The sequence below is a fragment of the Mus caroli genome, unplaced genomic scaffold (genome assembly GCF_978045245.1).
Source record: "Mus caroli unplaced genomic scaffold, Mus_caroli_1 scaffold_16, whole genome shotgun sequence".
Lineage (NCBI taxonomy): Eukaryota > Metazoa > Chordata > Mammalia > Rodentia > Muridae > Mus > Mus caroli.
Genome location: NW_028227271.1, coordinates 49260386 through 49274894, shown reverse-complemented (window position 1 = coordinate 49274894; position 14509 = coordinate 49260386). Strand labels below are relative to the sequence as shown.

The window sequence follows — 14509 nt, the reverse complement described above, 5'->3', positions numbered from 1 at the left end:
CATTCCCTCCAACAAGGCCACACCTACTCAAACAAGGCCACATCTCCTAATAGTTCCACTTCCTGGGCCAACCGTATTCAAACCACCACAAATACTGACTTTTCTTCCATCTTCCGAATGCTGCGGTCTGGATGTGTGGTACCCATCCCAGATAACACCTACCCTATCATTAAGCTTTGTGGCTGATTCTATACGTTCACTTTTTTAGTAATTAAGTTCATCTCTTCACTTTGTAACTAACCTTTAGGAAGAGCTCATTGCACCAGCACTGCTCAAAATATGATTGACTAGGGAGTGGCCAGGAACCTAAATGAAGGGGGAGACATACTGTTTGTTACTGAGAATCCATTTAGAAACACTCAACAGCAATTTTACAGAGTATTTTTCTCTCTTGACTCCTATAAGGCTTGAGCATACATTAAGCATGCCTTTTTGATGTCATTTGTCTTGTATTTCATCAAAAAGGCACACTGGAAATGCCGACACACACCCAGACCATCTTCATCCAGACTTTGATATTAGCCTCTAAGTACCATAACATGCAGGAGGCATTTGTAGAGTGAGCCAGCATTGCTGGGAAAGGTGCCTTCACTTCTACTAGTTTCCACCTGTAAGGATTTGTGAAATTTCATTTAATCCACTCAATAACTAATGGGACTGACGCTATATAACCTTTCCCTCTGAGAACAGAAAATTTCCTCTGAGAAGATAACTGGATTGCAATGTGGAAGTCTGTCAAGATTTTCAGCTCTTCTGAAATCTTGGTGTGGGATTAATTGCCATAACAATGCCTTCCCGTCTTCTGTCATCAGCCACACTCTTTCTTGAAGCCCAGTTGTTCTAGGACAGTCACGGCCATTGATGCCTATGTGTCCTTAGCAGGCAGTTTCCCCCATATGTCTGCTAGAAGAGTGAGTGACTTAAGCAATAGACTATGGTGTGATCCCTGTATCACATGTAAGCCTAAAGTTTAATATGTAACTGTAGCCTCCCCCAGCCTGAAGCAGGCTGGTACAGACCTTGTCACCACTGAAGTGGGGCCACCTGCGGTGCAGCTTTTCGACTTGGCTGTTTTCTTTTGATGTGAGAACTGTCCTGCTCTTCTCTGAGATGCTGCTACCTGCTGAGAGACTGAACCTGTCTTCCTGAGACATTCCTGAATAAGCAACATCCTGGCGACCAAGTGCTGACAGCATGGCTACAAAGCACCAAGGATGGACTGGGGGGGTCCTCCCCCTTTTAAACACAGTTTCTTAGTAAACTCGTGGGCCTTGATCAGAGAAAATTTGTCTTGACTTCATTATTTCTCTCGTCGTCTAGTCTCTCTTTCAGCCCCAGCCTGCCTTCCAGGAATACCCAGTTCATGTAGGCCGGGCTGGCTTACAACTACATGTAACAGCAAATCAGCTCCAAGTATCTTCACACAAACATACACAGACACACAAGGAGCTTTCAAGAAAAATATCCAGACACACACATAGTGGAGGCTTCCAAGAAAAAAATATCTAGGCCCAACAGCCTTTGGAACGTGGAGGCAAGAGAATCAGGAGTTTGAGGTCAGCTTTGGCTACATGAGATGTTCTGTTTCAAAAAGCTAAAACCGAAGATAAAATTAAAAGTTATTTTCCCTTTCAGGTCAGGCATTTCCCTAACTTGAATTTTTTTAGCCTTAAATTGCAGTGATTTTTAAAATCACAGATGTACACAATTTTGTTATTAAAATGTATCTTCAAAACTTTATTTATTGAACTGTTATTTCATGAATGTCACAGATCACCCCTAGAAAGTAAAAATTACTTTTTGTCTTATCAATAGAAAATTGAAATTCAAAGAGCTTTAGTGACTGACATAAAATTATAAACTTGGACAATGGTAAGCAAGGACCAAGATTGCATGGGTGAATGAACCACCGATGCCCTTCTCCAAATCTCAATATTCTGTATAGTAAGTATAAGATTTAAAACCTGAAAACCAACAGCTGGGTATAGTGGTGCATGTGTTTAATCCTACCACTCTGGAGGCAGAGACAGGCAGCCCTCTGAGTTTTAGGTCAGCCTGATCTCCAGAGTGAGTTCCAGGCCAGCCAGGCTGCACAGAGAAACCTTACCCTGACAAACCAAGCAAAAACAAACAGACAGAGAGACAGCTGTTACCCTCATTAAGTCTAGGCCATCTCCCTCTGTCACTTAATGTTTATGCTATGGGGCTCTTAGAATACATTGAACTGAAACCTCTCTCCATTGGTGCATCTTTTAAAATATCGTCTGCTTATTAAAGATACTAAGCAGCTGGGCATGGTGGCACATGCCTTTAATTCCAGCACTTGGGAGGCAGAGGCAGGCAGATTTCTGAATTCGAGGCCAGTCTGGTCTACAAAGTGAGTTCCAGGACAGCCTGGGCTACACAGAGAAACCCTGTCTCGAAAAATCCAAATTAAAAAAAAAATTAAAGTTACTAAGCTTAAATAATTTCTTCTGGCAAAGGAATTGGTTAAGATGCTCTGTTAGAGCGAGTTATTTCGTTTCTGGAATGTGGCTGAGCATATCTTGAGAATCTATACAATAAGCATTGAAGTGCTGTCTAGCTCTCTAGTTGTGAAAATTATTTCACCTTTCACATTTGTGTTTGGAAGCACTGATGTCTAAGAGAGTTCTGTGAAGATCAATTAACCAATAATAAAAATGTTCATGGTGTCATGCAAAGCACAAACATAAATAAATGTTCAACCAATTTTTGTAATGCTCCAGTGAGCCTTAGAAGTGGTCTCTTCAAGTGTTAGAAGGGAGTCATGTGAACTTAACTTCGGAGGAAAAAAATAGAACAGAGCATGGTGTTCAGGGCTTATAATTCCAGCACTTTGGAGACTGAGGCAGGGGGATCAAGGGTTTGATGCCAGCCTGGGCTACACAGCAAGATTCTACCCCAAACAATAGTTTTGTTTACCAGAGAGTGGACCTTTGCAAAGTACTAAATGCTCTACTTTTGTGACCCTAGCAGGGTCAGAGCCTAGTCTTCAGGAATGTCAAGTAACATTCACAGCAGCATATGTTTTGTTATATATTGACAGGTCCTGAAGATTGTGATAGTTATCGTAGACACAAGTACCTGTATATTCCAAAAGGGAAATCCAAAGATACTTCAACAAATGTATATGGCCGCGGAAGCCATGGCCTCTCAGTCAAGCTATGTTGAAGTTTACATTCAAATATGTTTAACCTCCTCCCCCTCCTCCTCCTCCTTCTTCTTTTAAAGATTTATTTTATATGTGTGAGTACACTGTCGATGTTGCTGTCTTTAGACACACCAGAAGAAGGCATCAAATCCCATTACAGATGGTTGTGAGCCACCATGTGGTTACTGGGATTTGAACTCAGGACACCTGGAAGAGGAGTCAGTGCTCTTAACAGCTGAGCCATCTCCCCAGCCCCTAACCTGCTCTTCTAAAGGTTTATTGTATTGCGTGCTTTTGTCAGTTAAGCTGTTTTTGGTTTTAGTTTGTTTTATTAAGGTAATAATCTTCTTATCTCAGTCTGGTTCAAACTCATGATAATCTTCTGAAGTTCTGGGAACATAAGTGTGCCGCCATGCCTGCCAAGATACAATTGTTTTAAAACATAACCTAAAACTGAGAATGCTCCTGCCTGCTTGCCTGAGACAAGTTACCTCACCACTCCGAGTTGCCTTCCCGACGTAAAAGGAATGATATGGGAAACACAAGAGGGTAACAATTTATCTAAAACATCTTTAATGCAGCAGATGTGGACAAGTGATAGCTACAACTAGTGTAAAAAAGGGATTAAGAGCATTTAGGTAGGAAGCCAAAGTAATGAAGCCAGGCTCTTAGTCTTTTTGAACCGTAGGGCAGGATCCTTTATTGACTCCACCATAGGGTCGTAGTAGATGGTCTATAGGGAAAGGGATCAGGTAGCCTGAAATGCCCTTCATCAATATCCTCAACTGCTCCGTTTTTGAGTAATCTGTTCTCATTTTTATCCTCTACAACTCTGGTATGGAAAATGGAGACACCATTGCATACACTAGCAAGATTTTGCTGAAAGGACCCAAATATAGCTGTCTCTTGTGAGACTGTGCCGGGGCCTAGCAAACCCAGGAGTGGATACTCACAGTCAGCTATTGGATGGATCACAGGGCTCCCAATGGAGAGGCTAGAGAAAGTACCCAAGGAGCTAAAGGGATCTGCAACCCTATAGTTGGAACAACATGATGAACTAACCAGTACCCCGGAGCTCTTGTCTCTAGCTGCATATGTATCGAAAGATGGCCTAGTCGGCCATCACTGGAAAGAGAGGCTCATTGGACTTGCAAACTTTATATGCCCCAATATAGGGGAATGCCAGGGCCAAAGGAATGGGAATGGGTGGGTAGGGAAGTGGGGGGCGGTATGGGGGACTTTTGGGATAGCATTGGAAATGTAATTGAGGAAAATATGTAATAAAAAATATTAAAAATTAAAAAAAAAAAAGAAAATGGAGAAAAACTGCAACATTCCCCAGCATGAGTTTGGGAGTGAAAAAGGAAATATAAAAGAGGAGCGAAAGGCTCAACCTCCTGCAAAGCACAGGGCTCAGAGCTCCGCCCCGATGTTTTATTTTTCTTCTTGTCCCCGCCCCCCGACCATGAGAGAGCCCAGGCCACGCCCCCACGCCGAAGTTCCAGACCGGGACTCGCCGACCTCTTCAGCTTACCCGCAGGGATTCCCTCACCAGCCAATCGCGTCTGAGCCACGGGACCGCCCGGAACAAAGATGGCCGGGACGGCCTCGGGGAGGACACATTGATCCAAACGCCAGGCGCACCCGCCGGGACAGCAAAGGCAGAGTGGCAACCGCGCGGTCAGGAGCATGGAAGAGGGCAGCAGCGGCGGCAGTGGTGGCAGCGACAGCAACGCCGGCGGGAGCGGCGGGGTGCAGCAGAGAGAGCTGGAACGCATGGCTGAAGTCCTAGTTACGGGAGAGCAGCTCCGGTAAGGAAAGGCACTCAGTTAATGGGCTCTCGATTGCTCTATGCCCGCCGCGGTCCGGAGCGCACACACCATCTGGCTCGTGGCAGGCGTGTCGCGCGGGGTGTAGGGACAGTTGCTAGCGAGTGGGATGGTTGGGTCGCGCTGCGCGGGTGCCTGGCTACTGCAGCCCGGAGGCTAGCAGCTTCAGCCAGGCTGCGGGGACCGATGCCGGGAACGCGCGGTGCAGGCTGCGCCCTAGCTGGACTGCTGCAGCCATGCGTCCCTCCGAATCGCCACCACTCAGTGCTTGCAAACCCCCTTGCCAGGTGTTCCTGATGACTGTCTAGCCTGCTCGCTCCAAAAAGAAGAGATTTCGGATGGGACCCCGGTCCCTGCAGTTCCAGATAGAAGGCTCCAGCACCCATGAGCGCCTTCGGTTCAGCTTTCCTTTTTTTCTAGCAAGACATGCTTCCCTCATTGGAGCTTCAGGTTACTTTTATGTAAAACCTGGCGCATATCTGCGAGTGCTTTGACGGGTTGCTTCTCTACCAAAACCTTTCCCAGCTCTTTACCTATCCCTTGATTGGCACACTTGATTTCAGGTGTCACTTGGGTCCGCAAGGGGGCGTGAAAGTACCTTGTTCAGTGCCCACGTTTGGGACCCCGGAGTTGGCCCACCGCCGCGCACTTTTCCTAGAATTACCACTTTCCCATCTCACAGATCCAGGAACAAGCACTTAACCCCCAGGGCTCTTTTGACATTCCCATCGCTTCCTGTTCCTTTTTCTTGGGCATATGCTTAAGACTTGTGCTTCCGCAGCTGCCTTGATATTGGGGGTTGTAAATCAGATTGCCACTCAAAATGAATCCGGCTCTGCCAGAACTTGAACCGCGAGCCCGGTCCCACCTGAAAGAAGTGTGCTAGCTCCCTCTAGCTCTTGGCTTGATTTTTCCGGCTTATTTCGGTTTCTAGATGGCTGTTTCAAGACTGGAAAGAGAGTGTTACAGAGGTTCCTGGAGGTCTGGTAAAGCACTTGGCTTTGCAGTGTTCAGTTTGAGGAAGTAGCTGTTGGCAGTCAGGACGGTGGAGTCCAGTGTGTCAGAAGGAAAATCACGCATTTCAGTTCCTCGTTAAATCTCAACTGTGTGGCCAAAATTGAAGGGAATTAAAAACCTGTTTTCCTTCATCAAGAGTATTTTGTAATGGAGATGACGTAAAGTTTTTCTGATTTAATTGGACTTTCTTAATAATTTATTGCTTTGTTCTTTACTATATTGCTGTTTGAAAAGGCTTCGCTTGGGTGAGATTCCTTGCTTTTTGTTTCTTTTACAAACATCATTAAGACCCCCAGTCACTTTCTCCTTCTCGATAACTGCTCCTGTAATGCATATTCTTCAGCCTCCCCAGAGCGCTCGCAGGCTTTCCCACCACAAATCTGCAGACCTGGGACTCAGGCTTTATTTTCTGTTCCTCCACCATGTAGCCAAGTGCTACCGTGACTCTGTTTTGAGGAAGGCTTTGAGCCTGACAGAATCCTGGCCTTGCCCTTGACTTGGCTAGTGTAGAGCCTGGGACAAAGATGAGTAACAATAACTTTTACCTGGTAGTGTTGTTATGAGGATTATGTGGCGTTAGTGCATACACCGGTGGGTGCTGCTACGCACTATATGATCACTAGCCAGGGTAGCCATGTTTGGACAAATTAATTTACTCGTCTGAGCTATTTCCTCATCTGTAAAGTGGTCATGAACATGAGAGTATTTCATGGGGTCCTTCTGAGATTCTGACTTCTGGGCTTCCTGTGTTAGTTAGCAATTCGCAAGGGCCTGCTGGAATTAATTGGTGTTCCTGGTCTCTCTGCACCACCACTTTTGACACAGCCCCTCTGGTAAGATGTGTCCAGAGGGCCTGTGTGTTGTGAAGGATGGAGGATGTCGGTCCAGGCTACTCAGGTTTTCCTTCCTTCTGCCACCACCACTTGTGGCTTCCAGCTTCTGCCATGTGTTCCTTCTGCGACTTTGGAACAATTGACTTAGTCTTTTGCCTCAGTTTCCTTTTTATAGAAGTGGGATTTAAAAGACAATTGGCTTACCGTTTTGGGAGGGCTGAGATGTCACAACCGAATTTGAATATGAGGATATGCACCTGTAACCCTAGCACTTGGGAGGCGGGGACTGGAGAACTACAAGTTTGTGGTTAGCCTGGCCTACATAGTAAGTACTAGGCTAGCAAAGCCCTGTCTTTAAAAACAAACAAACAAACAATCAAACAATCAAACAACTCAGAGCAAATATTAACCATTTAAGTTTGATTTGAATTTCACTTTTTGTTTCAATTATTTTAAAGCAAACTTTAAAAGCTTACTGGAGGCAGGGAGAGGGAGGAGATATGTGTGCCAATGTAAAGGTCAAAGAGCACATTTCAGGGGCTGGTTCTCTCCTTCCGAGTTGGCATAAGCTCCAGGATCAAATTCAAGGTTGCCAGGAGTTCACAACAAGCAGCTGTAACTACTGAGCCACCTCTCAGGCCCAGCACAGTGGCTCGTGGCTGTAATCCCAGCACCCCCAGGGTTAGAGGCAGAGAGGTTAGGAGTTAAAAGTCATCTTGGATACTTGGTGAAGTCTGAGGCCAGCTTAGGTGGGCTCGTGGGACCCAGTCTCAAAATAACAACAGCAAAACAAAGTTCCCTAATGCTTGGATTTTGGTGACTGCAGTGGCCATGTGCCTGGTGTTAGGAGTCTGCTCATCCTCCTGTAACAGCCAGGATGGATTCTTCCATTCCAACTGTGTTCATCTTGTATGATTTCTGACATCTAGTGATGCCCGGCCTTCCTGCCTCTGGTCGCTTCACACCGCAGGTAAAGCTGCTCTGGCTTACATTTCTGTGTCAGCACAGTGAATAGCAGGTGATTTAAAAAAAAAAAAAATGGGGAAATTCAAGACTAGCGTGTGAAAGAAGTCTCACTTCCAGCTTGAGTTGTGTCCAACTTCTTTCCCACTTTTTAGAGACGGGGTCATACTCTGTGTAGCCTACTCTGACCTAGAACTCATAGCAGTCCTTCTGCCTCAACCTCCCAAGTGCTGGGATTACAGGTAGGGAGCTACCACACCTAGCCCCTCTTGTCTGTTTTTGCAGTGTGTTCTCTTGGGGGAAGCCATTGAACCCCAGATCTCTTGGCCCCTTTGCCTGCAGAATGGGGATCGTCTATTCTCCAGTGTCCAATTGTGGGATTGGACAAAATGGGCTCCAAGCTGGAAAGCGGTGAGCTTAGAAGACTGCTGTGACCATTGTTGGTTCCAGCTGTGGAGCTGGCACGCTGCGCGAGGCTGACACACGGACAACAGAAGTCACCACATACACAGTCCCTTTCTTTTCCAGTGGGCTGTTCCTAATTCTCTTCACGTTCTTCCCTCATCTTAAAAGAGTTTGCTTCCTTGCCCAGAAGTTTTTTTTTTTTTTTTTTTTTTTGCAAACAGAATAAAACAAAACAAAAACCCCAAAACAACAACAAAATCAGAATTTCATACAAGCACATATTACGTGTTTTAATTGAACTCATCTCTACTTCTCTTAACTTCCCGTAGGTTTCCTATTTGTTTATTTATTTTTAAGATTTATTTATTTTATATATGTGAGTACACTGTTCCTCTTTTCAGACACAACAGATGAGGGTGTCATGGATCTCATTACAGGTGGTTGTAAGCCACCATGTGGGCGCTGGGAATTGAACTCAGGACCTCTGGAAGAACAGTCAGTGCTCTTAACCACCGAGCCATCTCTCCAGCCCTCATTTATTTTTTCCTTCATGATTTCATGTATTCTTTTTCAAACTTAGTCCACTTACCAGAGCCAGTATTTGCATGTGTAGGGCCATCCACTGGAGCATGAGGTATCTCCCGGGAGCTGCAACACTGAAGAAAATGGATTCTCCTCACCTGTCACATCTGGAAGAGCCTCTTTCTCAAGTCATTCTCTTTCTATGGCTCTTACAGTCTTTCTGCCCCCTCTTCCACCATGATACCTGCACCCTGGGATTAGGGGGCATGATGTAGACATCCCATTTACCCTGAGTGTTCCCCAGTCTCTTTTTCTCTGCACATTGGCCAGTTGTGAGTCTGTATTGATCATCCTTCTACTGTTAAAGCACTTGGTGGTGACTGTGGCAATTACTTTAAAAACAACACAAGCCTATAATTCTAGCACTAGAAGGTGAAGGGAGGAGGATCAAGGTGTTCAAGAACTTGACTACAGGCTGGGCAGTGGTGGCACATACCCTTGATACCAGCACTTGGGAGGCAGAGGCAGGGGGATCTCTTGAGTTCAAGGCCAGCCTGGTCTACAGAGTGAGTTCCAGGACAGCCAGGGCTACACAAAGAAACCCTACATACCAAGTTAAAGGCCAGCTAGGGCTACATGTGACCCTCATCTTAACAACTAAAAACTAATAAATAGATCAACAAATAGAACAATAATGATGATGTTTTATGGGACTTTTTCAAGGAATCTTCCAGGTGCTTTGAATATTAATGCTTTTATTTTGTTTTTTGTTGTTAAGACATGTAGCCCAAACTGGTCTTAAACATTGCTATAGCAATCTTTCTGTCTCAGCTTCCCAAGTAATGGGATGGCAGGCATGAGTCACCAAGCCCGGCATATTAATGTCTCTAATAAGTCCTATTGCCTTTACTTTATAAATGAGAACACGGAACACTTACAGTAGCTGGCTACAGGTTCTTCTGTCAAGAAGTGGCAGAGTTGAGAGTCTGGGTCCTTACGCAGCGGGGCCACCCACAGTTTGCTTGCTGTTCCTCACTAGCGGTGAGGAGGACCCAAAATTATGTGTCTAGGGCTCCAGAGTCCCTCAGTAGGAAGAGCATCTGCTGTGTGAGCATCAGGACTGTAGTTCAGATCTTTAGTATCTGTAGCTAGATGTGGTTGCATACAAACCTTGGCGCCACTGGGACAGAGGCAGGAAGATTGTTGAGGCTTAGTGGGCGCTACCTTAGCTTAGTTTGGTGAGAGACACTGTCTCAAAGGAATAAAGTGCTGCTTCCGTAATGTGATTCACTGCATGGTAGCCTGCTGGCCTAGAGCTTTTTTTCCTGGCTCCACCTCCTGGGGTCATGCACCCCCTGGGCATGTGTGGTAAGGAAGGACATAAGGAAGACATCCTCTGGCACAGAGAAGATGACTGCTAAGGGAACTCTTGCAGGGCAAAGGGGTCAAGAGAAATTCAGCTCACAGCCTCTAAACCTAGGGTCTACACTGCGGGAAAGCAGCCCAAGTCCTGTGGGGAAACCCGACGGTTCTGGGCTATTCTGACATTAAAGTCATGACCTTACAAGTTTGTGGCCACCCTTGGCACAGTGTAAATACCTTCCTGGAACTTTGAGAGAAATTTGGGACAAGATGTGATTGTAATCAAAGTAGAGGAGGGAGCAGATGTGAACTTTTTCTTTAAAAAAAATTTTTTTTATGGTGAATTGCTTGTAGGTTGGTTTTTTTCTGCCTCGTGTGTGTGTGTGTGTGTGTGTGTGTGTGTGTGTGTGTGAATATTTACATGTGTGTGATGCATGTATACATGTGTGTGGATGTGGGAAGCGGGGACTCAAAGTTGACATCCATGTCTTTCTCAGTCAGTCTCTACTATGCAGAGGCAGAGTCTCTCACTGACCTCGGGATTTGTCCTTTTAGCTAGTCTAAGCAACCAGCATGCTTCAGGGATGTCCTGTCTCTGCTTTACAAGGGCCCCCCTGTCCTTTACAATGTCAGGTGTGACATTGACATAGGTTCCAGAGATTGGAGCTTCATTCCTTGCCATGTAAGTACCCTGTCCCCTGAGCTATGGCTGTAGAAATCTGCTCCCTCCCCTTGCAGCGCAAGTCTATGTTTTACAAGAAGTCTTGTAAAGAGCTGGGTATCTGAACACTGAACAATGCAGCCATTTACTGAGTGAGAAAATGACAGCAAAATGTCAGGTCCTAGTCTGTGAATTGTGTGCACATAGTTATGCCTTTGATTCCTTACAATAGTTCAGCTATCTCCATCCTAACACGGAAAGATCCAAAGCAAGAACAGGTTTTCACATCCGTAAATGATACAAATGAAACTGTGCTTCCTTGGATTTCAATGCAAGACCCTCCCAGTTCCCATTCTCTGGCATGTTACTGTGTATGTGTCACATTTGTAAATGGAATTTCCCGGAAGCTGCCACGTAGTTTTTCAGTATTCTGCCTGCCAGCTGATTGACCGGGACTTTGTGATTCTCCAGAGTTGGAATGACCCAGAACCAAAATCATCTTGGGCTGCCATGTGTCGCTTTACTAGCCATTTATCACCAGCGCCTTTATCTACCCTAACATCCTTTTATCAGGTAAAACCTTTGGAATGTTTTAACGGACTTAGCTTCCACCAACCAAGAAGCTAAGAGCGTGTCGAGATAGCATCTGAGACCTGTAGCACAGATTTCCCCACTGTGCTGTAACCTGCCCACCTGATGTTCCCACCACCACACCTGCAGATGCACTGGCTCATGATTGCGTTCAATGACTAAAGCTCTTCCATAACGAAACACATCATCCAGGATAACCTGAAGCCACATTCTCCACCCATAGTCACTCCTCTTTGGGTCGTGATAAATCATCTCGTCCCTATCTTTGAGCAAGATATGTAGTTTACAGCCATGTACATATGTGGCAGGGCATTTGTATTTAAGTAATTGGTAATACCGTCAAAGGGACGATATACAGACTGGTTTTCTCGGATGAGAGGACACTTAGTTTCCTGGGAGACTTGGTTGGAATTCCCGTTTTGTTTCTTTTTTTTTTTTTTTTTTTTTTTTTTATTATTATATGTAAGTACATTGTAGCTGTCTTCAGACACTCCAGAAGAGGGCACCAGATCTTGTTACGGATGGTTGTGAGCCACCATGTGGTTGCTGGGATTCGAACTCTGGACCTTTGGAAGAGCAGTCGGGTGCTCTTACCCACTGAGCCATCTCACCAGCCCTCCCGTTTTGTTTCTTTTCCGTCCTTTTGATTCTCTTCTTTGGGCTTTAGCTTTGTCTTTTGAAATCCTCCTACTGTCACCCGGTGGCTACTGGCATTGATGCAGGCTAAATAAAGACAAGGCTGACAGCTGTCACTCACCTATACAAGCCTTGAGCAATGACCTCTTGGCCCATCTTAACCCATGGACATCATTGTGACTCTCTGGTCACCTTTCATATCATGGTGGGGAGGGTGTGGCTCTCTCATCTACCTTAGCTCAATTAGGATTTCAGGACAAAGTTGATGTCGTCCCTACCCACACAGAGTAGCTGCTGTACTATAGAGCGAGGGCATGTTGCGATAATTATGTCCTCCACAGAAAGGCTATTGGGTTCAGTGATGACAAACCAGATGTCCCCTCTTCATCTCTACCCACCCAGAGTATAATGTGATTAAGGTAAAATTCAGGGAAATATACCTAGCAGTGGCATCTATCCAGAGAAGAAAGTAGCTGTAGAAAAGATACAGGATATTGGCATGAACGTTTGAACTGCCTGCTTTTAGCATCGTGCTCCCTATATAGCTCCCTACAATGACAGCCTGCCCTGAGGTACACCTCCCCCCCCCATCGCCCAACCCCTACCTGCCTCTGATTTGGAAGATCTGCCATCCAAGTCTGCTCAATAAAAGAAGTAAAATAAGCCAGAGGTGGTAGTATGCACCTGTAATCCCAGTACTCCAAAGGCCCTAAGTTCAAGGCCAGCCTGGGCTATATATTAAGTATCAGGCCAGTTGGGGCTGCATAGCATGACTCTCTCGCTACTCCTCTCCGTACCCCAATGCAAGAAAAGCAAAGTTGTCAGCAAAGGACAACTGCAGATGACCTCAGTTCAAGGTGCAAGGACTGATCTGGACCACTTGAATTGTGATGGCTTTCTAAGGAATACTTCCATCCACAAAAGGCCCAGCCACAGCTGCCGGTTATCTCTTTGTATAAGCAAAGCTGCTTAAGGAGTAAATAAGGGGAGAGCGTGTGGATGCTCTGAAAAAGTTGACAGTGTACTTCTACTTGTATAATCTGCAGGAAAGTCCTGAGGGCCAGCCAGTTCAGCTGATTTTGTCAAGTCCTTTCATTCCATCTCTATAATTTGGGAATTGAAGATAACCTTTGATATCAAGGGAGCATCCATCTCTCTCCTCTCCCCTCTCCCTCTCCCTCTCCCCCTCCCCTCCCTCTCCCCCTCCCCATTCCCCTCCCCCTCCCTCTCATTAATAAAATTTAAACTACAGTCACATTGGAACAGAAACCTTGGCACAGACTTTGTACTGCCTCCTCCCAAAGGTAACTAAGAAATAAATCCGAGTAGAAGTGGTTTTATTGTCTGATACCTTAGTCTAACCTTTTGTTTTTAATATGAGGTACATGTCTGAAGTGCCCAGGCACTGCCACTCTGTGGCCGGCGACGCTGCTGTCCTATAAGAAGCACCATCTTCCTTTGGCTGTGTTTACTACAGGAAGGAAATGATGGAGAGGCACCCATGAAATCTAAGGAGTAGGGCGGGGAGCCAGCACATTTGTTGAATGTTCACCATTTGCTGACTTGCACCAACAGTGGCTTCAAGCCAAGAGGCACAGCGCCTGCTTCCTGAGGACTTCGTTTGGAACCTATCACTGTATCTTTCCAGTGAAGACGCACCAGTTAGGGATAAGAATTAAATAGAAACCGCTTCTCCAGGGCCACGGAGAAGGCTGGCTGGGTAAAGGTGCTCACTTCCAGGCCGGACAGCCAGAGTCTTCAGGACCCACAGTGTGGAAAGAGAGAACCAATTCCTGCAAGTTCCTCCGATCTTCACGTGTGTCACCGCTGTTCTCCTACATGAGGACTTACTGAGTCACTGTTTATCCTGGAACAAAACGTTGGCTCATTTACTTGCTTAATGAACCCGAGGGAATCTTCCCCCACTCTCTTCCTGCCAGCCTCACTTGGGGTGATCCTTTTGCTGCTAGATTATTTCTCTTAAGGGGAACACGGAGGCCTTAAGGGGAACACGGAGGCACCGGAAGTCGGTTTGGCTACTTATCGGCACTTCTGAAAGGATGTTTATCCAGGGAAGACTTAGAGATCTGTTTGGATTTGGAGATCATCTGCATGTTTTCAGTTCTGCCACCCTGTCCTGGTGCCTCTGTATTCTCAGCTTTACTGATAGACGCCAGACCTCAGAATAACGATTAGGAAGTGGGGAGTTTTCCCCAAAAGCTCCCTCTTTCTGAACCACCTAATTCTCCCCCCCCCCCCCCCGCTGGTGCTTCTGGCACCTCCAGTGAGGCTGGAGGAAACTCCCAATAGCCAGGACTCCTCCCTGTCTTCTCCTTTTCCCTCAGTCTTTTCCCATCCTCCTCTGACAGACCCTTAGTGAGCGCAGGCTGCTGTCAAACTTGTGGTCTTCTAGCCTTAACCTCCCAAGTGCCAGGTTTGCAGGCGTATACTGCCATATGCAAGTTCTCAGTTTCTTCTTCGTGAGCCTATTCTACATGTGCGGACTGTGCAGAGAGGG

At 45.9% G+C, this 14509-nt stretch overlaps 1 protein-coding gene across 1 annotated transcript in view; it reads left to right on the top strand.

Moving 5' to 3' along the window:
* Window positions 1-4708: 4708 nt before the first annotated feature.
* Window positions 4709-14509, top strand: part of Deptor (DEP domain containing MTOR interacting protein) — a 148692-nt gene continuing 138891 nt past the window's right edge. The window contains exon 1 of the mRNA XM_021183757.3: window positions 4709-4983. Within this exon, the coding sequence (XP_021039416.1) occupies window positions 4862-4983 (122 nt within the window). The 5' untranslated portion in view covers window positions 4709-4861. The remainder of the gene's footprint in view (window positions 4984-14509) is intronic.